This window comes from Channa argus, chromosome 4 (assembly GCF_033026475.1).
Source record: "Channa argus isolate prfri chromosome 4, Channa argus male v1.0, whole genome shotgun sequence".
Classification (NCBI taxonomy): domain Eukaryota; kingdom Metazoa; phylum Chordata; class Actinopteri; order Anabantiformes; family Channidae; genus Channa; species Channa argus.
Genome location: NC_090200.1, coordinates 16612145 through 16639502, shown reverse-complemented (window position 1 = coordinate 16639502; position 27358 = coordinate 16612145). Strand labels below are relative to the sequence as shown.

Below are 27358 nucleotides of genomic sequence, written 5' to 3'. Positions count from 1 at the left end.
AACACATTAGAAAGATCATGTTTTGATAGAAAGTAAATCCAAACATGTTGTACAATTACTCAAAAAAAAAAACTTTCTTGCTTTGTGAGGTAGTATTGCTGGCCTTGTACACAGATGCAAAGTACTACAAATTCCAATGTTCCCTTGTGATCCTATTACAACAGCTCTTTTATCTGTTTGTGAGAGATAGGCCAGACTTTGGCAATGGATTAGTGATGACACAAGAGAGAAGGCTAATCTTCAAGCCTTAATCCCCAATGGCCTCACTGCTACTCTGGTTTGGTACTCTGCCTTGTCCACAAGACTGACGCTGGCAAACAACACTGACACCAACTAACACAGCTGAACAGGCTGGATAAAAGTAGTGGAGACTCAGCGTGGTGGGAGGGTGGAGGAAATTGAGAAAGTGAGGAAAAAAACAGACAAGGAAAGAACGAGCAGAAGGAAAAAAGCCTCTAGCATCTTTTTGACCTATAGCAGCTGTTGAGGAAGTGTGTGAGCATCTTCCATGACCAAATGCCAACGCAGTCCCAGGGCTACTGTTAATGAGGAGGGATTTATCGGTAATATCAGAGATTAATGATTTAGTGTCAGGTTACAACACCCTGAGGGCCAGACATTGGGTGCTGTGTGTGGTGGAGTGCGTATGAGTGAGAGAGTCAATGACAGAAGGAAACAGACAAAGACAATGGTGGAAGAGAGAAAGAATAATGAGTCTGGTGCAGTAGGAACAAAATGATCACTACTGACTTACAGTTAACTGATTGATATATTATTGATTGAAATATTAAGTGACACAATAATAATCAAGGAAATATTATAGTAAGCAATAGAAAGAAGGGTTAAAGCTGCAAATATCACCCCCGAATTGTAGTAAACTGAAAAACTTGTTTTAGCTCTTAACACATCCAGTGATGCTGCACATCCTTTTCACACTGCATGACACCCACACTGTTGTTTTAGAATATACCAGAAAATCAATTCAAACAAAGCAAAGTAAAAAAAAGTCCAAACTGAGTTGGGCTTCACTCTTTGAACTAATCAGAACAGTTGTTCTGTCTTGCATTCTTAGACACACATAGACAAAAACACACACGGAGCTCCCTCACAGATTCAAATAATTGTACATCTTTGCAGAATCACAAGTCCACCGTGAAACTGAATAAACTGTGTCCAAGACAAAGGGTCCCTGGGGAAAGGTAACATAATCCGAATGGCTGCCTTTGTGCAAGGACAACGAAGACAGCTTCAATCTCTTTAAAGACCCATCTCAATAAACACCTCCACAGGCATCCATCCACGCATCAAACAGTCTCTTGATTGGCTCTTCCTGAGTGCAATCACAAGTGTGGAAGGCCTGGAATAGATGGTCCAAGAATGAAAAGGTACAGAGTAAGAGCCGTGGAAGTGATTAGTGAGAAAAGCTCAAATGAAGGGAAAGAAAGGCGAAGCAGTGAAATACAGTGGTATTGTGGACAGAAGAGGACAGGGATACAGTGTACAGAGAGATCACTCATTCATTGACACACAAATGAATGGAGGTATATGCTGAGATGCTGAGAGAAATTTCATGACTCAATTGCTAAACTACAAGGGTGATGGAGAGATCAGAAGGGTGATGAATGGGTGTTACATAGGGTTCACTCCAGCGAGAGGTGCAGCTTTAATTCCTTTAGGAGCAGTGGGAATGCACACACACACACACACACACACACACACACATACACACACAGGTAAGGGGGTTGTTTGGGGGCATGTAGTGCAGGGTTTTAATCCTGTACTCCAAATAGAGCAGTGGATATTTCATTAACAGGTCTGTTTCAGGGTGGTCAGGCCTGACAGAAATCCATATTTCATTACTTGTCATCCATCTTTCTGTCTCTCTTGTGTGTATATGAGTGTGCGGGTATGTATTGTGTATGTGTAGGCATGTGTGTAGCGGCTTCAAGTGTGCTTCTTCTTTTTAATTATATGCGTGAACGGGCGTTTGAATGCACAAGCCCATTCATGAGCACGTAACCGAATATTTTACCCTGTACCTCTTTTCTCCACATGCATCACTCCCGCACCGTTGCCTCGCATAAACAGACCACCCAGCGCTCAGCAAGTTGAAGTTTTAGTAATACTCACATAAACCACATTGACATAGTCATCATCAGACAGAGTCTCTAGCATCTCACTGACAGAGGTCCTGATCAGTTTGAGAGTCAAGCCAGACACACTCCCGCTCCTGGAAATAAAAGGAAAAAATAAACTCTTCTGAGTTCTTGTCCCGTGACATTTTGCTGAATGTAATTAGAAAAGACTCTTCCATGGGAAATAAATGACATGATGAGGCAAATCTGAGAGAACATGCTTTATAATCAGGGGAAATCATAACTGATGTAAGAAGGTTATGGATGGATGAGGTTATAATGCAACTCACGCGTCTACAAGGATTAGCATATCTTTGGGCGAAGCAGCTCCTTGAATATACCTGGAAGTACAAAAAGACAAGCTGGACACACTTTGAAAAATCACTGAAAATATTTTACGTAATAATTAACTTCCAGATAACACATTATTGCTTCCTGAATACACTTTGAATTATATTTGTGTGTTTCACATATACAGGAATGAGCAATAGTGATAATGCTATAATAACACATATTTTTTATTATTATACAAATATGAATATATCTTATGAAATGGCAAATGTGAGCAAGAAGGCAAAACAAATATGAGCAATACAATAGTTAATGATCCATAGTTGAATGACAAAAAGTTAAATGACAAAAATAACTCTTAAAGAACAATTTAGTAGAAGAAAACTTAAAGTGTACTTTAGCATATTCTAGTCATAATCAACTGCATCTAAACAACCTCACAAGCAACTAAATAAACAATCACACATAGTAGTAGGCTTGAATTCTGACCAACACTATCACCTGTTTAATGCCTTAATGTGTTTGTTTCCTTACCATGGCCTCCTGCGGACATCATACAGGTCAATTTTACTGGGGGTCTTACGAGCATCCATCCAGGGAGAAGCTTTTACAAGAGATCAAAGTTGTTTTGATTATAATTTAATTAAAAATCACTTATTCCCATTTTGGCCTGATTCCTGACATATCTGACTGTCAGGCAGATCTGCAAATACATGGCAATATGCAGTTTAATGCTGAATACAACAGTGTGGAGGAACTGGCTATTCAAGAAAGGACAAAATTTGAAATGGGAAAAAACGCTTATGTTTGTTTCTTATTGACAGTTGACTTGTTGGAAATAATCCTGCATTTCTTCCACCATCTAAGTGATAACATGTTTTATGCTCACTAAAATTATACATGAAGAGGTAAACAGCAGGGAAACGGGATAAAATATTCATCTGAGATGCAAAGCACAGACTGGGGTATTCTCTTGTTTTGACAATGATGAGTTGCCTTCTATCTGTATACTATTAGTGAGGGGCACCATGAAAACAAACCAGGATGAGAGTGTGTGTGAGTGCCTATGCAAAAGAACAAAGTGGAATAAATTCTTGCCCAATGAAAATTCATGAATATTAGACATAAACTTTTCCTATAAAGCTACATAGAGTCAATGATGACAGGGAATCTCATGAATAGAAATGGCTTGGCAGCAAAAACTCTCTAATGTAGCTCTGTGGAGAGCTACATTAGGCAAATGCAGTTAAAGATAGTGTGACACTATCTATGGCACCACATAGAAAATCGGTGCAGGTTGAGCAATAGAGATTATTTATTGAGCTTATTAGCCCAGCGAAGTGTGGACAAAGCAAACTCATGAATATATTACCTGGCTGTTTGTACTTATGATTAAAAGCTGCATCCTGTATCTTTGGTCGACCAGATCATATTCAACTGATGAGCACAGCTCTCATTTGGCAAGGTTCACATCACTGAACAGTCACATTTTTTTTTTTTTTTACCTGGGTAGTAGCGAGCCAGGCCTGTAGCACTTCCAAACACCTGCCAGAGAAGCGTGGGATCATCCTCTCTGTTCTTTCTGAACACATCCTCCAGTGCCTCTGTCCAGTTCAGCTCATTCAGCACAATGGTGGCTGGAAAGTTTAAAAGACAGCATATATTGTAAAGACAGATCTGTCCAGGACTGTTTAGTCCAAATTTGGTTCAACTCTGCAAATCTGTATGTCTGTATGTTTTTCTTTCGTATCAATTGAAGGGAAATGCATTGTAGGCTGTCAAGAAGCACAGACATCCAATATTACCATGTGCACCCAGTGTCGTGCCGCCCTACCAGTGGGACACATGAGCAAATTTTAGGCAAGCAGCCCCTACAAGTACCAGTATTTAGCCACACATAATTCACACATGATACTCACAGAAAACATTTTACTGTTTTTAATTTTACCTGAACCTGTGTGTGTGTGTGTACATGTGTGTGATTTATAGCATGTGTTGTGCAAGGCAACTCACATTATGGATGTAATGACACAGCACCCAGACAGCTCAGAGCCACTAAACACTCACTATGATGGATGAACACACAGCATATGCTTCCCCAGCTATGTGTTTGCTCTGTATGTCTTTCTATTGCTATGCTTTTTCACCCCTTTTCATTTCCTTGCCTATCTTAATAGTAAAGTAGTACCATATACATGTGTGTGTGTACAGGTCCGCATGCATTTGTAAATGTGCATGTGTGAGATAGATTGGTATCCTGTATTGAGTGAGCCATGGCTCATTGATGTGCAAAGCAAACACTGTTCATTTGCATGCATGCCTCTAGAGGGGCGAGTTAATGAAGGCTCAGTTGCCAGGAGTCCATGTTTTTTATTATAGAAAGAGGGAGAGAGAACATACAACGTGTGAGCACAGCACAATAATGTATTTTCCTCATTATGTGTTGAGCTTTAGATGAAAATGCAACCACAGTCCCCATTAGATAATTAGACAATTTCAATTGAGTGAGGAGTGATGAAAGCAGACAGGTATGTAGATTCTGTACGCACAGACCTACTAATATTTAACTATTTGGTAGTAAAATGTCGCTTGATGTTGCCAGTGCATTTAGGTTCTTCTGGGGTAGTTGTGATATTTGATAAGCTAAAGTCCAATGTTTCTTCACAGGACAACCAGTACCGTCTAGTTGCCCATATTGCCACTGACACTAATGAATTCCCTGGATGCACTCAGCATGGCTTTGATGGCACATTGAATCTACACCCAGTAATAACTTCATCTCAGTGGGAAGTCAGGGGTGCAGTATAATTCACAAACAACATGAATTGGATTTACTTAAACTTTAGAGAGGATCTGATTCCCTCTCCTATGAAATAAGGGTAAATAGTATTTCCTAATATTTCCTATACAGAAAAATAATGATGATGTAGTTTGTGTTTTTAAAATAAACTTAGCTCCACTGAAAACTTACAATGGGAAAACTCACATGTATTTCTGCTATGTAGCTCATCAGCTTATGTACCTTAGCACTGATCAGGAAACAGGGGAAAGCCTGGCCAACCTGCCTGCATTCAAAGGTCACAAAATCTGACCACCAGAACTGTTTTCCCTACTACCAGCACTTATTGCGCTCAAATCTAATATAGTTAGCCTAGTCTAGAGGTTTGAGGCTGTCAGTAGTGGGGGAAGCAGTCTGCAAAAGTTTATTTATTATTTTAACAATGAAAACTTTACGGGGAAAGTTATACTGTATCAGTCTGAACAAAGTACAATTACATGTGTTTTTTATGCAATGTACTTTTTCCTACATTAAAAGACAGAACAGATCCTTCTGCTTTACCACTCTGTCGAATTTTCTTTTTCTCACTCTGTCTGTTGTTGTCTCGGAGTGTTACTGCTTTTGGTGTTGATTTTTTGTTATTTTCTGCTGCAAGAGAGAAGCTGCTTACTAGCATGGCATCCTGAAGATGTACAGTACACTCTTTATGCATTTTTATAAGTGTGTCAAGCCCTGGCGTGTTAAATATACTGTACACATACATTTTTTAGCTTCTATATTTAAAAGCAGGAAACCTCTGGAATGAACCCTTCTCTTCTGTCCTTCACTGAACATATATGTTTGTCTTTTATGCTGATCTTTGTATCATGTGAATGTCTTGTTTCCTATTCTGATTTCATCTGACACATGTGATGTGCTGCTGCCTATACAAGGTGATTTCATAAACTTGCCTCCCACTTTACCCAGAAAATCCAATTTTCTCCAGCTGAGCAAAGGCTATTCCTGGAACATTTATAGTGTGGAGATCAAATTGGAGAGTTGAAACCTCAATAAAGTAAGAATCCTCTGTCTCTGTCTTTTTCTAGGAATATGAATGCTGCATGTGTGTCCATATCTGAAAAAGTTCCTTGCTATTCATTTCGGTAACACCTTAACTGTTTATTAGCAATAAATGTCCCTAAATTTAGCCTGAGTAACCTTAACCTAAATTCTAAAACCTTGTGTTAAACTTGAAATACATTTGCGGGGGCTGGCTTTTTTGTATCTGTTACAGAGATTGTTCCCCAAAACTCGAGTGTACTGGCAGCTTTGCGTTCTCACACACATACACACACTTGTAGTTTCTTTCATCTTGTTCAGATCAGACTTCAGCTTTGGATAGCTCCCAGCAGCTCTGCGATTTCTATGCATACTCATTACAGGCTACCAATAAACAGCATCCTTGAAAGAAAGCAAGTGGGAGAAGTCACAGGACCCAGCAAAGATTATGGTCAGAGAGGTGTCTCAGGGTAAAAAAAGACAAACTCACATTGCATTAAAGGCTTCCTGATAAAACAGGCTAACAATTCTGCTGACTCTGACAACAGTACGGTAAACATTCATCCTCATTTGTGCACCTGTCTCTGGGGTCAACAGTAAAGTGCATGACCTTGGGTCCAGACGGTTCCACAGCAGGCTGAGGAGCACGCTGAGGAACTCATTCCATTCAGCTGTCCCTCCAAGTCACTGCTGACGCACCACACCCCACTGAACGCTAATTACTAAATACTTAAAAAAAGACACACTGAAAGTCAACATCACATAAAATACAAAAGCAAAAGCCAAGCAGCAACAGTACAACCTGGTGGTCCAAGAAACTCACCTGCAAATGGACTCATGTTACTGTAAAACTCAGTAAGAGCCATGTGTCCTGGTGAAGTTTCCTATATTACTCTCTAATCATAAGTCAGACCAGTATATGAACATCACCCAAAAGCTTGAAATGTAAAAATAGAATAAAAGCAAGCAGTTCAAATATAATACATAATTCAGAACACAGTTAAGATATTCAACAGACCATCCTTAAGTCATTGACATTCAACTTGAGCTGTGCTAATGTCAGAGGGAGTCTAGAGAATCAAATTATTCTGAACCACTCAAGGTAAATGTCACCATATGATGATGAAATGATCAGAAATGTACTTTTTTATATAAAAAGGGGGGAGGAGGCGCTCTGTGGCAGATGAGCATATGTGTCATTATAATCTTATGGTTTTTGATTTGGACTACAGTGCCAGACACACGCAAGTGAAAACATATAATTATAACAATACCATAAAACATGTGCCGATACATATAAAAATGGAGCATATTGATTTATTTTAGTAGTTGAAAATTCTGTAGTAGGGATGTAGTGTGAGGAAAATGATGAAGTGTACATTCACCTTGTCTGATTTCACAGTGTACGTAGTAAACGCTGTATATCTAAGTAGTAGAAAAAACTATGATATAGGGTTAGGTTTAGCACACACAGTATTACGTGATATAGCTGTAACTGACATCAATGAGGATGTTTACTTAAATCTGTATTATGTTTCAAGTCATTAATTGTTAGCCTCAGACAACTGGTTAAACTGGTTAAAACAGGGTATCAACGCCTTTCCTAAACAAAAATAGGGTTTGCTCATGTTTGAAGGTTTGCTCCGAGGCCAAAAGCAAACATCAGTTCATTTCTATCACTGGACAAAAGCCTCTGTTCCCTTACATCCCAGTGACATGGGCTTGGACACAAGAGTCCAGGAGCCCTCTGTTCCTGTCAGAAGAAGAAGATCCTACTGTGCTGTATCACTTTTTAAAAGCCCTTTAACCATGAGTAAATTTGGTAAGTATCTGTAAAAAACATTTTATAATGGGTTGGTGTATCAGGTGTATCCATGGTTACCACTGGGGTTTGTATGTGTGCAAACATGTACTTACAGCCATCGTAGATGTCAGTGGGGATGTGGACAGCCGTGTGGTTGTAGTCAGTCAAACGTTTAAATGACGGGTCCTCTTTGAAATCTGGTCGAATCCTGTATTTTCTTCCCTCTGTCTCATTTGCATCCAACTGTGGTTAAAATAATTCAGACAGTAATGCTAACTGTAAGTTTATGACATCACACACATATATTTGCTGAGGCATCACACCAGTTTGTGGGTTTATTTAAGGCTGAGGACAGTCTGACACACAGTAAATCCTTATCAACTCCTGTCTGGCCTGGTAATGTCATCACTGCACTTTTCACACCCTCTGAAGTAGTTTAAGAAATACACCATCATCGACTGTAGGCTTGATAATATATTTTTTCCCTCTTTTTTATCATCTCCATTTGGGAGAAATAGCAGGAGACAGTCAGATTGTCTATGTCCCCTGTGGAGATTTATGGCTCCTACTGTGCATTCACCAATTTACTTCAATGAGAGTAGCACAGGCAAGGAGATATATGAAGAAAAGTGTGATGAGTTATAGAGGAAAGGATGCAGAGTAGGTACAGTGATGACGTGAGATGGGACACAGAGAGAGAGAAAGCAAGGGGGGAGGGAGAGAGTGTGTGAACAATTGCTTCCTAATAAAGCAACAGTGTAGCCAGCTCATACATCTCATCTGTCAATTAGAGGAAAAACATGGCAGAAGCCTCTTCACCTGAGAGCGGGTGGGGGGGAGGGATGATGCTACACAGGAAGCCTGGAGAAGAGGCAAAAGAGGGGAGCGACTGCAGTAAAAGGCTGAGGCAATGATAGAAACAGTGAAAAAATAAACTATGAGTGTGGTGGAGGAAGGACGATAGAGAAAGGGGAGATGAAGGGGGTGAAAAGGAAGAGAGAGGGAGGTGTGCAGCAAAGCCATGTGCTTGTATGTGCTTAAATGGAAGGAGAGCAAATGGGCAGGAGAAAAAAAAATGCACACTCACATTGTCCTTTGCATTGTAGTAGGCAATTTCATCATCCTGTAAAGAAGACACACAGACAAATAGATGATTCTTTCATCTTTCATAATAATGAAAGAACTTATTTTTAAACACTTAATTTCTTTTAGAAGGCAACTCCATTTGTTAATTCTCCAGTTTTATGTTAATAATGATGATGTTGCTACCATACTGTATGAGTGAAGCTAAGTGTGCAGAGTTTTCCTCTTTTTACATCTGTGTCTGTGTGCCTACAGCCATTTGCAATGCTCCAGGGAGGCATTTTACTGCCATAGAAAAAACAATATGGTAATTCACATCTTAGACATATATACAGTGCAGTAAAACTGTTTCTAGCACACATATTTTTTTTCTGACCACTGCTTTACTCTTCGTTTTAATTGTCTGCCACTGTGATTCTTAGAAAGCAGAGTCTCTGTCGCCCAAAATGAGATGCATAATGAGTCATAACATAGTGTATAATGTGCAATAAACCTATTTACTAATGCAGCTGTAATCACTGCTAATGACACAGGCGCAAACAGATTAAACCTATTGGGTAAATAAAGTCAATTTAGATCCACAAAATCCAGCACGACCAATAATGTTTATGTGTCTCCTTATTTTTTCCACATATAGTATATAATACATTTACGTACAATTCATTGATATTTTACACAATACACTTTTGCCGGTATTTCTGCACGCGGTCTGTACTTTTGTGGCCCTCTGTTACCTCAAACTCATCTTTCCACTGATGCTCCATCTGGAAGTTCTCAGCAGCTGTGGCCAGTTTCTGGAGAGTGAAATATGACAGGGATTTAGATTGGAAACTGCACAATGCCTCCTTCACAGCATCAGTCTAATTATAGAAAACCTGAGCAAAAGAGAATAGGTTAAAAGCACAATGGAGACAATCACAGAGGCAGAGAAATGATTATGATCTCACTCACAGAGCTCAAACCACAGAGCTATCATGGTCATACAGCACTGTCTGCTAAAGGCCAAACCACAGAGTGTCATAATAGCAGAATGAAAAGGCTGTACTGTAGGAGAGTATATCTATGTGTGAGTGAGAGAAGAGTGAGGGGGAGAAAAACGGGGTTCAACTGTGTAAGAACTGGCAGATCACTGAATAAAGTCAAGAGCAAATGGATTACCAACTGAGAGGCTGTCCATCAAAGAGGCTACTAGTAAAAAACACATCAATGCACATTTAAACACACTCATACCAGGAAGCAACGGAGAAAAAGAGCAGCACACACTACAGGCAACAAAAAGACAAGCACGGATTAAACTGCACATGATCACCATCTGGGAATAAATGATGGACAAACACAAATACAATTATGAAACTATAATGGTACAAGTAACTGGTATTTTACAGCTAGCGTATGAAGTAAAGTAACCACTGTTGCGTACATTTTAAACATACTGCTCAGAATCATACAACCTAATACAGCGAGATGGAAAAATAAGGGGGTTACAATAAAGGAACAAGGAAAAGACTGCAGGCAGGGAAGCAAACAGGAACTTTGCGTACATGTTAATCTCTGCTAAACAGCAGAGATCAAACGTTAGGCTGGCCCTGGCCTGCTCAGACTCTTCAGTGTAATGACAACCCACATGTCCAGCATACAAACGTTCTTTGGAAAAGCAAGGTTACAATATTCTCATACAAATGCCACTCATTTAATTACTGCAACCAATTACAAATGATGTCCAAAAATGATATCTGTGGTATATGCCTCTTGCCATATCCATATGTTTATTTGTTCAAGAAGGAAAGTATATGATCAGCGATGGTTGATCAGTGCTGGACCATTCACTGGGAGATGCTGAAATGCTTATAGAATATTTCATGATGGGATTTTACATGAATGTTTGTGTGTATCTATGACCATGCATCTGCTGTCGGCAATGGTTCCATTCTTAACCAACAGTCCCATCCCTTTGGCCTCTAGTCCTGGGCTCTGCTCCAGAAGTGTCCCCACCTCCTCTGCACTAGCTGTCAGCAACTAATTATGCACCCGATTCCAGCCATAGGAACACACACACACACACACACACGGAAGTGGTGATCATGAAGTTATCAAGCACCGTGTTAACAATGCACAAAAATAGCAACTTCTGTCATTGCATTAAGTACTGAGTCATATGTTTTCCATTTATAAATTGAGTCTGTCCAATGTTTCATGCTGATGCTTGCTTTAACCAGGCACTGATTGTGTTAAATATATTTAAGTGATTCACATCTTAAGCAGTTACTAAAATCATAGTAAGTGCTCTTAAATGAGGCCCGTTTGGTGGACACAAAATGCTAAGAGATAGTCGGTGCCTTGTTATCAATAAGAGTCCAACCCAGGTACAACTGGGTTATGATATAATTTTTTTTATGTGTCACCTAATTTGCAAATACACTCAACATTTAAAAGATTTGTCGACAAACTCCTGGTTCTTTATAGTTTCATTTGATAAATGTTTTATAAAACAAAAGAAAAGAGACGGTTGAAGCCTCTAATAATGGACCTCTTGAGGATACGTGGATCCAGTGGTTCATGATGAAAAGGCCAAGAGCAAGAGGCCTTGTCATCAGCCTAATGTCGAATGTCAGGTAATGTCAGAGAAACATCACATCATGTTAACATCATGCCACTGAGTTAGCTGAGCTTTCAGATCATCTCCCAACATGCGTTCACTTTGCTAAATTTGAATATTTACTGTACTGTAAAAGTATGCAGAAACACATATTTACAGCTGTGTGTGAACATATGGATATTAATTACAGATCTCTCCTTTGGTCCTGGATTATGGTATAAGGATTATAGTTTATATAAGATGTTCACTACTTGATAGGTCATAATCTAGCAACATTAATGGAGAATATAGGTTTCTTTTTGGGTCAAAATACTCTCCCATGCTTACTGTATACGAACATACAAACACAAACACACACAGACACACACATACACACACACAAAAAAAAAAAACACACACACACACCTCCTAAGAGAGCAGACCGGCAGGGTTGTTAAAAATTCATGACAGTGCTTTGACAAGGCTCCTTTCCCCTCTGGGAGATATGAAGGGGGGTGAGGGGGGTTTGTGAGGAAAGATATCTAATTACCCTTCTCTTTTCCTCTGTATCCCCCTCGATCTCTCTCTTTGCCCAACACATACATCATACATACACAGAAGTTATCAGACTACCCAAAGAAAGTGATGGCACAATCAAATTCACTCTAGACTACACAGCCTTGATTTGATGAGACCATTCCCTGAGTGACAGCTAACCTCTCTAAACTGGCATAACAGTTCATTACAGAGCTACTGCAAGTTGCAATCTCTGCCAGCTGATGAGAAGCCAGCCTCGCTCTGTTGAAACACACACATTTAACACCACAACAGTTTACTTAATGGTAGTGCATAACACTCTCCCTGTAGCCTGCTTGATCTAACTGCTCATTAGTCTCCCTCTCACTTATTGTAGTATAGATACTCTGGCTCCACAACATAATGAGTCCACTCTGTCACTGGATGACCACTGGAGATCAGAGGGGTGCCACCGCTCCCCTGCAGTCGTAATGGGGAAGGAGGGCTGAATAGACTGGGAATTGACTCTCTTAAGGAATGAGTTGCTTCAGTGAGAAAAGAGGGCAAAAAAGAGAAGAAATTACCAACACAGAGTAAAATCTAGTACAAGAGGGCAAAAAGATTCAATACTATCTGCAGGCAGTACTGCTGATACGTGCTGGTTGACTACATCCTTATTCCAGTTGAACATAAAAGCACTCAAATGATAACTGCAGCAACTATTGTGCCTATCCATTTCCAATATAACATAATAACATAATATGATCTTTCTCATTTAATTCACCTCGTGCTGTTCATGCCCACTGATGTATGAGGTCATTACCCTGCAGCCACTGACAGCACAGAAATGTGTGGAGCTGGCCTGAGGGTTGGATAGCACTGGAGCCCTACCTGCATGCCCCACAGAGAGATATTTCTGCCTGTTCTCACCAGTCTTAGTTGTCATTCCACCAGGGCAACCCAGCAGTCCACCATGCATTTAGTGAGAAAGCAGAGCACAGCTTAAAGGATAGACAGGGAAGATGAGACAGGCTCTACTAAGCCTCCCAGACTCCCTGTGTGCGTGCATGCTGGTGTTTGTGTGAATGTGTATCTAAAGGCTCCACACGTCTGAAATCAATGGCCCATTCAGCACATACAGCACAGTCAGACTCGTAACGGCCGAAAAAGATCATTAACACCAACAGACAGTGTTTCTTTCCCGTCCTTATTTCTGACAATGTGTCCACATTCATGAACACTGGTTATCTATTCGCCATAATGAGTCCCCACTCAAAGGGATCCCAGGAAAGAAAAAATAGGGGAGGTGTGAAAGGTCAGTAAAATAAGCAGAAAATAGAGTCTAAAAAGAGAAGATGAAAAGCTATAAATTATGAGCAGATGGATTAAAAGAAAGGACAGTCTAACGAGAGAAAAGTAATACTCTGATTCAGCATGTTCACAGTGTTCGCAGCTCTCATTAAAGCATTGCTTATGAGAATGAACAGGATGATTAAGAGAGAGGTAGATTCAAGGGTGGTTGGGGGTTGTTAGTAAAGAATGATGGAGGTTTTATCTGGCAGTGCATAGTTAGGACAAATGCACCCTCCTGTGTACATGTCTAATGGGTACATTGCGATTGTGTGTGAAATAACAGAATAAATGGAGGGAAAAAAAGACAAGAAACAGGATTGCAGAATAAAGGAGGTGTTGAAACCAAAGAATACACAGAGACAAGATGAAGTGTAGATGAGGAGCAATGCAAAAAAGCACAGAAGATTAAAAAAGAGAGTTGCAAACAGAAGACAGACAGATTTATTAGGAGAAAGGAACAGGCAGGAAAGGGGAGAGAGTCAGAGGTCAGAAGACATAAAAAGGTTGGTTTCAAATTCACATTTGACAGAGAATTATGGCAAAAAGCCAAACACAGGAAGGAGACAATAGGTTAACAGAAAGAAAGGGATGATCTGTAAAGTGAGAAAAAGAATATCCGGTAGAGAGTATCTGCAGCTGTGGGAGTGATGAGAAAAGCTCCACATGGCTTCTCACAGAGGCCAAACTCTCCAATGGGAACTGCAAATCTACAGCTGCTCCCTGTCTCATCCCTGCTCTTTCGCTGTTGTGCCATGATGCATTTTATATATTTTTAGAGATGTGTGTTTCTCCTACTGTCCACACAGTGTTGGACAGATGTCACCTGATCAAATTTCACATTATTCAAAACATTATTCAGTCAATAACTAGCATTTCACAAGTCAGTTATAATAGATTTTGAGTTGCATTTCCATAGAAAATCCTACAGGTTGGTGTTATTTTAATAATAAGGCAGTGATAAATTTAGTCATCCATTAATACCTGCTGATTGGTTTCTCAGTTTTTAATTACATATCAAGTCTGCAGCAAACCAAAGAATTATCTTTAAACATGCATGTTATCACATTTCACGATGACATACTGTGTGGGGCAGCAGTGGCCTAATGTTTAGTGACGCTAGTTTGGTTCAGCCACCCCTGGACTGGCAGAATTAAATCTCGGGAAAAGTAAAAAGGCAGCACTTCCTGGTAAGGCCCCTAAATCCCACCTGCTCTAGTGGAGCTGCTCAGTGGCCATCTTCCAGGTGTGAAAATGTATAGTTGTGTGAATGTGATCAGGGCTGCAAAAGAGAGGAAACCTGTCAGTGTAACTATGCCGAGGAAAGATTAAGATGTGACAATCAATCAATATAAATGTTGCTAATTAAGTATTTATAGGTGTAAGTTTAAGTTTCACTCTTTTAGCTTTTAGCATTTACCTTATTTTTGGCTGGATGAAAATAAATATGTATGAGAAAGTGTAGCAACAAGGTTCACGTGGACTGTGTTTGAGAAACACTGCATCAAACTGTTGTCAGAGAGAAGCCGCTAATTATCTCGTCACATCTCGATTACAGTAATTGCATCGCAATCACAATATTGACTCTGAAAAATGCTACATGTCACATTTAATTTATGTTTATTATTATTATTATGTATGGAAACTGCATCTGTTGTCAAAGGTTGTAACTGTCTCCAAAAGTTCTGATCGCTCAACACATTTCTTCTTGATGAACACTTTAGACACTAGTTCCTGCCTAACCATACGTCTAGTTAATATTCCTGATCTGCACTGCTCCCTCCCACACACTCTCTCTTTCTCTCTCGCTCTGTCTGTCACACACACCTAAACATGAAAGCAAGCACACACCGAGAGGCACATGCAGACCGCTCTGCATACTCAACATATTATTCGGGGATAATAGTTGTCCATTGGCCAGATGTTACATTACCCATCAAATTATCATAATCAACTTTTACATAATACTTTATGCCATTTTACACACTCATACACATACATATGCTCTCACACATACACACACAAACATCATAATGTCAGATTATTATAACATTGTGACAGCAGGCAACAGATTGATGAAAATATGGTCCAACACCTGGGGAACAGAATAAATTAAACACATATGCAAACACATTCAACACTTCACATACACCTGTAAATGAAGGGAACTCAATGAACGTTACAATTACAGTATGATGATACTATAAAGCATATACTATTAGAGCATAGTGGTTACTATTTCTTACTTCTATAGGAAAAGACCTACAGTTTCTTTGTAATTTGGGAGAGTATTCTGAAAGCTGGCTGTCAAGCTTAACTCTGCCTAAATTTAGAGAATCCAACTACTCTTTACGGCTTATTGTGTAGTTTACATGTTACCATTATAAACATTGGTTACATGTAAACGTTAATACATCTTCTGAAAGCAATTTATCAGTAAAACTTTAGTCCTAATTTTACGACAGAAAGATTTGTCTGGTCACGTTATGTAATAGTACTACATTTTTGGAAAAATACATAGTGTTTCGTTTGTTGTTGAGCTTTCTGCGACACACACACAAACAAAGGAAAATCCTGTAAACTGGAACTCAAAATGTTTAACAAATTAGAGTAAATAGTTAATGAAGGTTGAATAAACTATAAAGGAGATGAACTTGAATGCGATATTTTCTGTAACAGTGGGGAATTTAATGGACTAACTTTTATTGACTCCTTTGAGCATAATGACAAAAAACTGTATGACGTAATGAGACATTTCAGTGCAGACATTGCTAACAATAAATATTTTTTGGAAGATATTTAAGGAATGTTATGAGGATCAAGACACTACCTTTTCCAGTTCTAATTTTACATGCTGTAAATTAGTAAAGCCTTTGAAAAGTTTGATATGGAATGTTAAAACGTATAGATTAACATTCCCAGGACACCAGTTCACGTACACAGTCATGTGTACATAGTACACAAGCACACACACACACACACACACACACACACACTCATGCGGATTTTTTAAAAGACAAATAACTTCCGTAGCAGATTTGGGGCTGCTGGATATTATTAAGCAAGAGATATGAAAAGGGTGGCTTATCGACAATACCTCGATGTGTGAGCTTGCCTATGTACTGTATGTCTGTCTTCAGTGTTTTATCAGCCTGCCTTTTGCTTCAACAGTTCTGCAGCATCAATAATTAAGATTTTAATTACAGTGTACGCCGACAGCAAGACAAAGAGAGAGCATGCAGGGGGTGGGGAATGGAGAGATGCATTGAAGTAATTGGATCTAGCCTCAGGCACATCAAACACTTTCACTATGTGGTCAACTTTTGACAAACATTCTCAGCCTCTTGCTTTCTCTTGCCTAAAGTGGTAGTAGTAAATATTATCTTTAATAACTCACTCGCTGCGTAGATGCATGCTTCTGTAGGACAAGCAAATAAGTGCAGTGGTAATGTGCACTGCGCTGTCTTCTGCCATTGCCTACACATGTAAAATATTTCTTTATAAAAGATTGCAACTTCATGTATTCCAGTAAAACTATAATATATGTTAGGAGGCTATAGAAATTGACAGCGAGTGGTCTGAGTTGAAAGATATAAGTGTGACTGACAGGAAAATTCTATGTGAATGTTTGGGCAAATGGTATTATTAAAGGACAAACATGTAGACATGCACATAAGCCATTTTAACTCTTTTACCATATTTAAATGTTTGAGCACAACTTATCAAACCTACAATAATAAGCATCAGTTAGGTGGTAATTATTTATGGACTCAGGACGGGCACTTCCCAGTCATTACCCACATACAGCCGTTATGCACATCCCCAGGCACATTAGTATATTTGTGTGCTAATGTAAGTGTGTGTATGTGTGTGTCTGTGTGTGTGCTCCCTGTTGAGATCAAGCCCTGGTGTACATTGTAAAACCTCTGATAAAGCGATCTCTCCTACTGTAACAGTGTGCAGCCAAGTACTCATTAATAATGCATCTTACACTCTGCCACACACTTATTTATGGAAGCATAAGTAGACACACAGACACACACTTGTTTCACACACCTGTGGCTAGATAAACTGTGGCCTTTCAAAGGTCACTCATCATGTGGAGTTAGAAATCAGAGATGGAGGAAGCGAGCGGTAAATGACTGGAAGAAAAACGGGGGATGAAAGTTTGAAAGCAATTGACAACTAAAGGACACTGGCTCAAATGACTTTTGGTACTGGCAATAAAAATACATTTAACATCGCTCTCAAATTCATATCAAAGGCATAGAATAAGAAAGGAATTCTGACTTGCAATGAAGTTCATCTTGTCTGCATAAATCCAAAGCCAAACCCCTTTATTTAACTTGACTGGTCAGAAAAAATCACCTCAAAGCAAAACTACACTGTGTACTGGGACAGTGTATGCATGTATGTATCAAGTTCTGACTTGAGTTTGCTGGTGTTTGTGTCAGTGTGGTTTAACCTGGAAGACTTGGAAAGACAGGAGGTAACTCTCAAAGTGGAAATCTCTTCAAAGCAGAGCTCAAAGCCTTATTTAGTTTTTACTCAGTTCTTCTCATGGTTCCATCTTTCTTTGCTCTTTTTCATGCATTGTGGTCGACTTACAAATCATCCATTCATCTATTTATCATGTATTCATTGTTACTTCTCAGGACAGAAAATCCAATCAGCGTGTGCCTCGAGGTTACCCAGTGCATGAGACAGTAAGACAAAATATAGCCAAATGTGATTGATGCCTAGACGTTAGATGGACTGTCAGCATGAGGACAGCTGACCTCCCACCCACCGCCTGCCTTATACACAGGCATACACACACCAACAAAACTCAGCCTCACAACAATCCCTCTCTTATATCACTTACAAAATGCACTGAAGCCAATTTCTCCTTGCTGCTTACGCATCTTATGGCACCAGTGCTCGGAAAAATGATAAGAACACCAGGGTGTTTACTTAACATACACAAGACAGACACTTGGCAGGACATGTGTTTATGAACATTCATACTGCTTCTCCATTACTAATAAGAAAGCAATGGTGAGACCTTAAAAAGGCAGAGTAAAGGGTGCTGTGAACTCTCTCTAAATATATAAAAACTGTTCAATCTCCTGATACAGATGAGCAACTTTGACCCACTTCTGACAAAAAAAAGAAAGAAAAAACCTCCTGAGGGTCAAAGCTCTCATTATCAGACTAAATCCTGCAGATGAAATATCTCAGTCCCCATGTTCTACTCTTGTGTGTGCACGCTTCACCCACCGTGACTGTTGTCCATGCAAGCTATAACTATTATGCATAACATTACAAAAATACGTAAGTATCTATTCTTTACATATCAACTCACCACTGAAATATTAGTTTGCCATTACAAATTGACCTCAACGTCCTTAATTAAGCAAGTAATAATTAAAAGCAAGTAGCTTGTTACAGTGTACAGGCCTCCAGAAGGTTGTTGACAGATTTCCACTATTTCCTAAAATTTGTTTCCTTCAGAGGACTCTTTTGGTATGAAAAAAGGACCATAGAACCTTTGCCAAAAATAATTTTAAAATTATTTGAGTATGACCTTGTTAATTTAAAGAATAATTTCAGCCAAACCAAGATGAAAATACATTTTGAAAACTACTGGGAAACATCAGTCAGTCAGAGAGTTATACGAATATTTAATATTCAGATAGTGGTGTAACTGTAACATGATATTTAATGATATTTAATCTCATTCCATTATATGTTATCATTATGTAACAATTTCTTTTTACATAATGTCAAAACTGGTCTATAGGGAATCATATGTAATTTATATTATAGTTGATAATATTTTCCTTTATTAGGACTGTCAGCACAAGATCTAAGAAAACATAAATGACAAAGATACACTGTGTTTTAATAATTTTAGTAGAATTATAGTACATCTCCCATTAAATATTCTCACCAGACCAGTAGTGTGGGTTAGGTCAAACTCTCCTTTTTTGGAATCAATTACTGCAAAGAACAGCACTTTTTCCAGTTTGAACACCCAAATGTGTATTCTTGGGCATGATCCCATATGGGCCTATTTGGTAACATCTGTCCACGGTGCAAAATCCAGTAGTTTATTAATGCTTATTCATTTCAACAAAGAAGTTGCCATGGTCAATTAGTTTCTTCAAACAGAAATCCGGATTCAGACTTGATGCAACTACCACCTTTATTAAATGTGCATTACTAAATGTCACATACTGCATACAATTTGGTTAATGAATAAAAATATTAAAGTCTAAAAGAAGAGCAGACAGAAAACTCCTCTCGACCACAGAGGCTTGTTAATAAAGATCTCATCCTGTACAGCTATTCACCAGCAGAAAAGAACAAACTGACATTTGGTTACTATTAGTTGGATGACTTTTACCTCCAAGGCGGCAGACCTCTTCCGCAGCAGCTGTTCAATGTTTCTGGCTGCTCTGGCCACCAGCTCCTCTGCGTCATTTTGCTCCACAGTGTACAGGTGATAGTTTCTCTGAAAAATCTGGACAGATGCAGAGCACAAAGACTGTTTTACATATATACATGTAACTGCTCATTTAATACATCCTGATGTGTTAGATGTGTATTTGTTTTAGGTAAAATTTAGAATGAATCCGTGATTCAAACAATGAGCTCCCTAATGCCTTGATATATGTGTGGGCATTATACTGTCTCTTTATGTGTTTGTAGCATTTGGGTTGTTATACCTGAGTGAGGCTCTTCCCATCTGTGGCTGAGTCTGCCAGGGTGACAAGCTCTTTCTGCATCTGGTCAACCCATTCTTTAATCCTAAGGGACAAAGCAATGCACACAATCAATCTTGTAACATCTTGTAACTCAGATGTACCCATTTTAGAAGTGTTCTCACAGACATTTCACAATTGCAATTAAACTGTCAATCAAGTTATCTTACATGTATCATCAAACAAGACCCTCCAGTCACAAAATGCCAAAACCAGCAAGGCCGAAGAGAATCACTCAAATAGGTCAAACAAAATGCCAAACAATCAAACGTGAACCACTGGGAACAAATACAATGCCATCAATCAAAAATGCGTCACCCCGTGTCAACCAATAACATTACTTTCTGCAGGTTCAAACAGGAAGTCAGCCAATCAGATAAGTGTCAGCCGTTGTTGGGAGATAGTGGGTGACTTGTGACAGTTATCCAGGTGGACAGGTGAGGGCTGGGAGGCGCAGGACCAATGTGCATCAAAGAGCTCTGTAGACATCAGGTCCAGCCTCAATAGATTATACCTTCCTCTCATCTTCCTCCAATCATCTTGTCAAGCTCAATAAGCTCACAGCGTGCATCAAGATATGCTGACATACGGCAGTATACCATGCCGTGCCTTCAGAACACAGTGGCATTGGATACAAATACTTGAGGGGAGAAAAAGACCTAAGACATTATGCATTAAGTGACACTTTATCTTGTTAGAAAAATGTGACTCAACTAGAGACACGCCGCGTGCAAGAGGCTTCCAAGGGTAAAATACCATAAATGCTTCAGTGCATGCACACAAACACAGACAATGAGACAAAAACATTAATATTGCATGAGAATGAACTTCTGTTGGCACTGAACACGGATGATCTCATGCCTATGCATTCACTGTCACACAGACTGTTATCCTCCAAAATGGTGCAAAGACATATTATATTCACATATGAACACCAGAATAGACGCAGAAAAACAGATATGCATATGCAGAAAATATTCTCAAAATCAATGGTGGTTTAATGAAAGTTATAATAAGTTAGAATATGTGTGCAAAAACATCTACCCAAACGCACAACACAGCTGAGGGAGGTGGTAAGATGGAACTCAAAGGAGGCACAGAAGATCAAGAAGGCAGTAAAGAAAGGGGAAAATGCTTTCTAGACAAAATCTCCATAGTGATTAAGAAAATTCACAGCAAGGATGTGGAGAAAGATGAGAACGTGTGCGAGAGAGAGACAGAAAATGAGAAGGAAATGCACAGTGTGAAACTGTTAAAGAGAAGAGAGAGTAGGTGGAGATATTAGAGCAGGGTCAGCCATAATTCAACTGCTATCCCTTAATTCCCCAAGACAGATGGTTTAGGGGTTGTGGACAACACTGCACACTGAGGCTTGGCAGAGCCTTATGGTTATGTGATAGAAAACTAACATAGATCTCCAGCCACTGTATGCTATGGTGCTTTAGCACCTTTTTGCTAAACAGTGAAACCAATGAAATGTGACAAGTAGTGCTGGATTCCTGGAGCTGCCATCTCGGTGACTTATTAAATAAATATGAGACACCTAACTTTGTAGTTTTGAATGGAAATAGCTGTAATAGAATGATACTGACAGTTGAAAAACCTTCAGTGCTACTTGATGGGAAAACCATGTAAAGGCAACGCTATTCTACATCAGCCAGTAATATCAATGAAGTTTCCAAGTCTCCATTAACACCTGTTCATGGCAACACTACAGTTTTTGAAGACACTCTGAGATAAAATTATGGGAAGTCTAAGGCTGATTTGGAGCTTAGGCCAAACAAAGAGTCAGTAGGCTATCACCTCCTGTGCTGGTCACATTGTGACCATTCTTTTTTCTTGAAAGGCCTTTGCTTTAGGGAACTGTAATACTAAATAACCGGAGTAGTCTTTTACAATGGTAGCGGCCAGTGCTGACTTAAAGCGAGCTTGTTTTTTGCAAAGTCTATTTGCAGGTGAAGATTATGTGATATGATCAAGAGCTCTAGCAAAGTGTTATACCACGCACACACATAACTTTATTTTTGTGAGACTTTTTTGACACAGTTTACTGACCTTATGCTTAGTAAACGTACAGTTTTCTATGATATACAGTATGTGTGCCTACAGAGTACTGAGGGGGGATTTGGGAGCAGCAACCAGTCAGATTACTTATAAGGAAACATACAGAAAAATATGTTGTTTATGATTCTTTGTACATGGCATGGTGGGGTGTTGACAAACTGACCCTCTACTCTTTCACACTTGTGTCTTCTTCTCCTAGGTTTTTGTCTCTTGACCCCCTCCACTGCCCCACCCTTGCTTGTCCCCAAACCTGCTAACAAAAAACTGATTGAGGGATCTTGAAGGATCTTGGACCCCTAAGCTGCCAAAGCCTGATGCATTGACAAGTCATTTGTAAGTTAAAGTTTATATGCGTGTGCAGGTGTGTGTTTGTGTGTGTGCGTGTGTTTATGTGTGTGCTTCCAAGCATTTGACATTCAGAGAAGCAGATGGCCATCTCTCCAGAGTTCCGTTTCTGTGAAATCTACTGCTAGCAGCGTAAATCTGTATAAAACACTCTCAGGTGCTGAGAAATGGATGAGACTTCCCAGGCTATGGTGTAGTGTGATTGTGTGTGTTCTGCTGCATGTCCATGTATGGATGCCGCAGACTGACTGTATATGAATGTGGGCAACATAGTGACTTTCTGTGCATTTATTTTCCAAAATCTATTTAACATTGTGTTAGGGCTCCATTAAAGTGTCTCATCCACCGTGTACTGTAAATGCCAAATAATATAATGTGCAGGCTTAGTGTAAAGTGCTCATACACTAAAGACCATAAAATAGAAAGTTATGCAACTCCCCAAAGCTGTAAGCCTGTTGCTTTTTAGGAATATCTGCAGTAAAACGTGCTTATTAAATATGTGTTAAATGACCAGATGTATTATACATAAGAATGGAAAAATTCAGCACATTTCAACTTTCAATAGCCTTCAACTCATTATGGTGGATCTGTGTGAACTCAGATCACCCCTGCAAACGAGCCTAGCATATCTTATTTTAGATCTTTTCATACAGTTACAGTTATTATTATAGTGTCGTGTGTCCCATCACACCAGTGGCTACAATAACGTGACGACTCAGAGATGCCTACACAATCATAAAGTCATGGTTGTTGAGCTGAGGTAGCAAAATCTTTCTGCTCTGGTTGCTGGGCTTTGATTAGAGCAGTCTCTGGTACAACACTGGATAATTAAACACACAAATACACACACACACACATACACACGAACAAACATGCACATACTAATGGCAACTGGGTCAGACACTGCCCTACATTGTTTTTTCAGACACAGGAAGAGCAAATGAGTGCAAACAGAAAGAGAGTCACAGAGACAATAGAAGAAGGAGAGAGAGAGAGAGACAGATGTTGTGGTGCCATCATTCTGGAACAAGAGAGAGTAATGAACTGGCACATAGTGTGTATCTCAGTGGGCGGCTGTGTTAAACTACAGTCTAATTACACATCATTACAGAAGCAAAGACAGAAACAGTCCAGTCCAAAAGGCAAAGCCGAATGAAGCATGGAAACACTAACAATAATACACCAAAACAACGTGTGATGCTCTGCTTGCGCTCTGTAGCACATACACTTGGGAACACCCAAGTGGCCAATTAAGTCCTTGTTAAGTTTGGCCCAGATAGAAAAAGTGGCTTAATATAAAGTGGAGGGTTTTTGATGATGTCCTGGCTTTGCTTGTATCTTCTGTCTTTCTTAAAACAAGTAACAGTTTGGACTTGAACACCTGAGCTTAGAATTACCAACAGTGGTATTTAGGTTCAAACTGAGAAAGAAAACTGTTTGTAAAATTACATTTTCATAATTGGTTTTGATCCAGTTTTAATAATTTCTGTAGGTACTTTTGTCTATCTTCAAACACTTGTCTCTGTGCATCATCACAAACATATTTTGCCCTGCTTGGGACTGAAAAGAAGAGCCCTTTGTAACCCCCTCTACTTCTAACAGAAATGAAATCCAGAAGAGAGGATATGAAAACATAAAGATGGTGATGGTCACCATAGCAAATTCAAAACAGACTGCCAGCTGCTGGTGTAGGATAATGTGCCATTAGGAAATGATACTGAAGTCTGCTCATTTGTAGGCATTTAATCATTTATGCAAATAAATTAAAGGCTTCATGCCACAACCCATAGAAAAAAACAACACCGGATCAATGTAGGTAAAAGTACAGTAAAAATATGTCTTGAACCAATTTTACTTGCAAGATTTTGGAAGCAGTTTGTAAATCTAAGCTGACAGGCCTGACTTTGAAACACTGTTATAGAGCATCCAGCAGATATAGCAGAAGCAGCTGTTAGCTGTCGAGCAACTTTGTTTTTAAAGAAAGCTGCACAGTTGGGAGTCTTTCGCAGTCAATGGTGAGTAACCTGATACATTTTTTATTATTGTGGTTTGATGGTGACCAAAATTGCAAGACAATTTAAGACAACTTAAAGGGTATCTAAGAGATGTACTAGTTAGATTTAATAGTAAATATTCATTTTTGCTCACCTGCATTAATTTGAACACACAGCAATTAAACCTGCTATTCCCAAAATGGACGGTTTCTTTTTCTCACACTCAGCATGATGATCTGTGACTTTCAAATGTAAATTCAAATGTACATGCACACAAAATTACCACTTGAATTAGGTGTTCAGGTGAAAAATGCAACTTTTGCCATTTTAAATGCAGGAACTGGACCAGGGGAAGCCACTGTAACTCCTCAACAACTTCACAGAGGAGCTGTCACGGCGCCGGTGGCCACAGTCATTCGCTGGCGACAAAGTGCTGATTATGGTAACCAACATTAATCATCGCCTGGAGGCGAGCAGACGTGGGGAGGGGAGATGAGGGGGGGTGGGGGATATTCTCTGCTCTCAAACATATCTTCATCAGGATGACCACCGGTGCATGAATGAAACGAGCTGCCCACCCTGTTACACCCACAAGCGCGCACGTACTGTCCAGTGGCTCGTTAAACGTAACACTTGCCTTTTAAAACGACGAGCACTTGAGACAAGGTTCAGCAAGCCAAACCATTTATTGCTCCAAATGGGATTAGAAGGGTGATACTTACATGAGCTGTGACGGAAACTGCGACGCTAAATACCCGTCCTGCCATAACAGGACTAGAAACACCCAGCCTCGTACCCTGCAGGTATCCATTGTAAAAAAAAAAAAAAAAAGAAAAAAAGAAAAGAAAAAAGAAAAAAGGGGGGTGGGGGGAATTCCCCGACGCGCGTCAACACCAAATATGCGCCGCTCCCCTTCGCCGCCGATGAATGGGAGCGGTGTGCGGCAGCAGGTTGAGTGGCACTTTGTCGCTCCCTCACAAACGAACGAACCCTGACACCTCTAATCTGATCACCCGGTCATCCAGCGCTCTAACAGGTACAGGAGCTGGGTATTTCAGTCTCTCCTTCCCTCCCCGCCTCTCTCCCTCTCTCCCTCTGTCTCTCTGTCTCTCTCTCTCCCTCGCCCCCCACCCTCACCCTAGAGGAAAACGCACAATTACGCACATATGCTCTTCAGAACTTGGCATGAGGACTTCTGCGTGATTTTATTTGCGCCCTTATGGACTAAGTGCAATTTAGATCCTTTTTCTAGATTACAAGCTTCAGTGTTACAGAATAAAACGTTAAAATAATCTCCGATATTTGTGGTCCAAAAAACATCAAAACCTTTTCTCCTGTGCCTCGAGGTGTAATGAATACTTTATTAAAAGCAACATTTTTTTTTTACCTCCCTTTTAAAATACATTTGCTAAAAGGAAGATCTGACTGCGGGTAGGCTATGGCACAGTGAATACTTATAGTTTGCTCTTTTCAATCACTACAACCTTTCAGTGCCTACAAGCAGAAGAGATGGGATGATTTACTGGCATTGATAGCACTGTCCTTCTCAACAGTCCTAGCGGATATGAAACAGTAAGCTGTCCCACACAGTTCTGTCATTTTCAGGCTAGTATTGTAAAATCTTAGTCCAACGAAAACCTAATAAATAAGAGTTCCATCAGTCACATTTTTTTTTAAATACTGAATTTGTGGCTATGTGTAACTCACAATAACATTAATATATGATTTATAGAATATATAGGTCCACACCACAGCTGTATACGTATAGAAACTGTTTCTGTTACTATTTTAATTTAAAAAAGCTTCAATAATTTGATTGAATACATTATAACATTAACCTGCTCTGTGTGTGTGTGTGTGTGTGTGTGTGTGTGTGTGTGTGTGTGTGTGTGTGTGTGTGTGTGTGTGTGTGTGTGTATGTGAGATAAAGACAGAGATTCGGTCCTGGAGGGAGGGCAGGGCTGCACAAGCAGGATGCTTGGGGATTTGGTTATCAATTGTTGCTTGGCAACCACACACCATCTCTTGTGTCCTCTCGCCCACCCTCCCCCTTTTCTTTGTCTCCTCCATCCCCACTTTTCCCAATGCTCTCACTATATTGCATTGCTGCTCTTCCCCCCTTCTGTTTCTCTTGTATCCCCATCTCTTCGCTCCCTGTCACATCACCTCATCCACATTGTTTCTCACTTCACCTCTCTGACACTCATTTTGTCCAGCAGACGACCAGATACACCTGCTGATGGGGTGGAGAAAAGTAAGTGAATTGTGAGAACTGGAGAGGTGGCATGGAGTGAGAGAATATAATAGGAAAGAGCAGCGTGGAGAGGGTGTAGCAATGGGGGCCTCGGCTGTAGACATCCCGTTTCAATACTTTTTTATTAATTGGTAACATCTCACATTACATCTGGAAAAGGAAGAGGTGTCAGACTAGTGTCTGTGCTGCATTACCTTTCCACACATAATAGAGGATATGGATATTAGTAAAAGAGCAGAATAAAAACGAATCCCATCTGTTAGACATCTCTTGACAGACAGGATGTCAAGCCTGAGACATTTGGCAACTTCAATATTTTCCATGCTGTACATATCTAAAGTTAATTTGTTCTATATTCTGCAGTTTTTAATACACACAAGTGTT

General features: G+C 39.7%; 1 protein-coding gene across 2 annotated transcripts in view; it reads right to left on the bottom strand.

Annotated features, from left to right (window-relative positions):
- LOC137125992 (voltage-dependent calcium channel subunit alpha-2/delta-1) overlaps positions 1 to 25808 on the bottom strand; it is a 51017-nt gene extending 25209 nt beyond the window's left edge. Inside the window, exons 1-10 of one of the 2 annotated variants that reach the window (XM_067502324.1) lie at positions 25443 to 25808; positions 20282 to 20363; positions 19960 to 20076; positions 9865 to 9924; positions 9135 to 9170; positions 8161 to 8290; positions 3932 to 4063; positions 2961 to 3030; positions 2426 to 2476; positions 2131 to 2230 (exon numbers count right to left, since the gene is read on the bottom strand). In XM_067502324.1, the coding sequence (XP_067358425.1) occupies positions 2131 to 2230; positions 2426 to 2476; positions 2961 to 3030; positions 3932 to 4063; positions 8161 to 8290; positions 9135 to 9170; positions 9865 to 9924; positions 19960 to 20076; positions 20282 to 20363; positions 25443 to 25531 (867 nt within the window). In that variant the 5' untranslated portion in view covers positions 25532 to 25808. The remainder of the gene's footprint in view (positions 1 to 2130; positions 2231 to 2425; positions 2477 to 2960; positions 3031 to 3931; positions 4064 to 8160; positions 8291 to 9134; positions 9171 to 9864; positions 9925 to 19959; positions 20077 to 20281; positions 20364 to 25442) is intronic. The other variant, XM_067502325.1, reaches the window with a different exon arrangement.
- Between the last annotated feature and the right edge of the window lie 1550 nt (positions 25809 to 27358).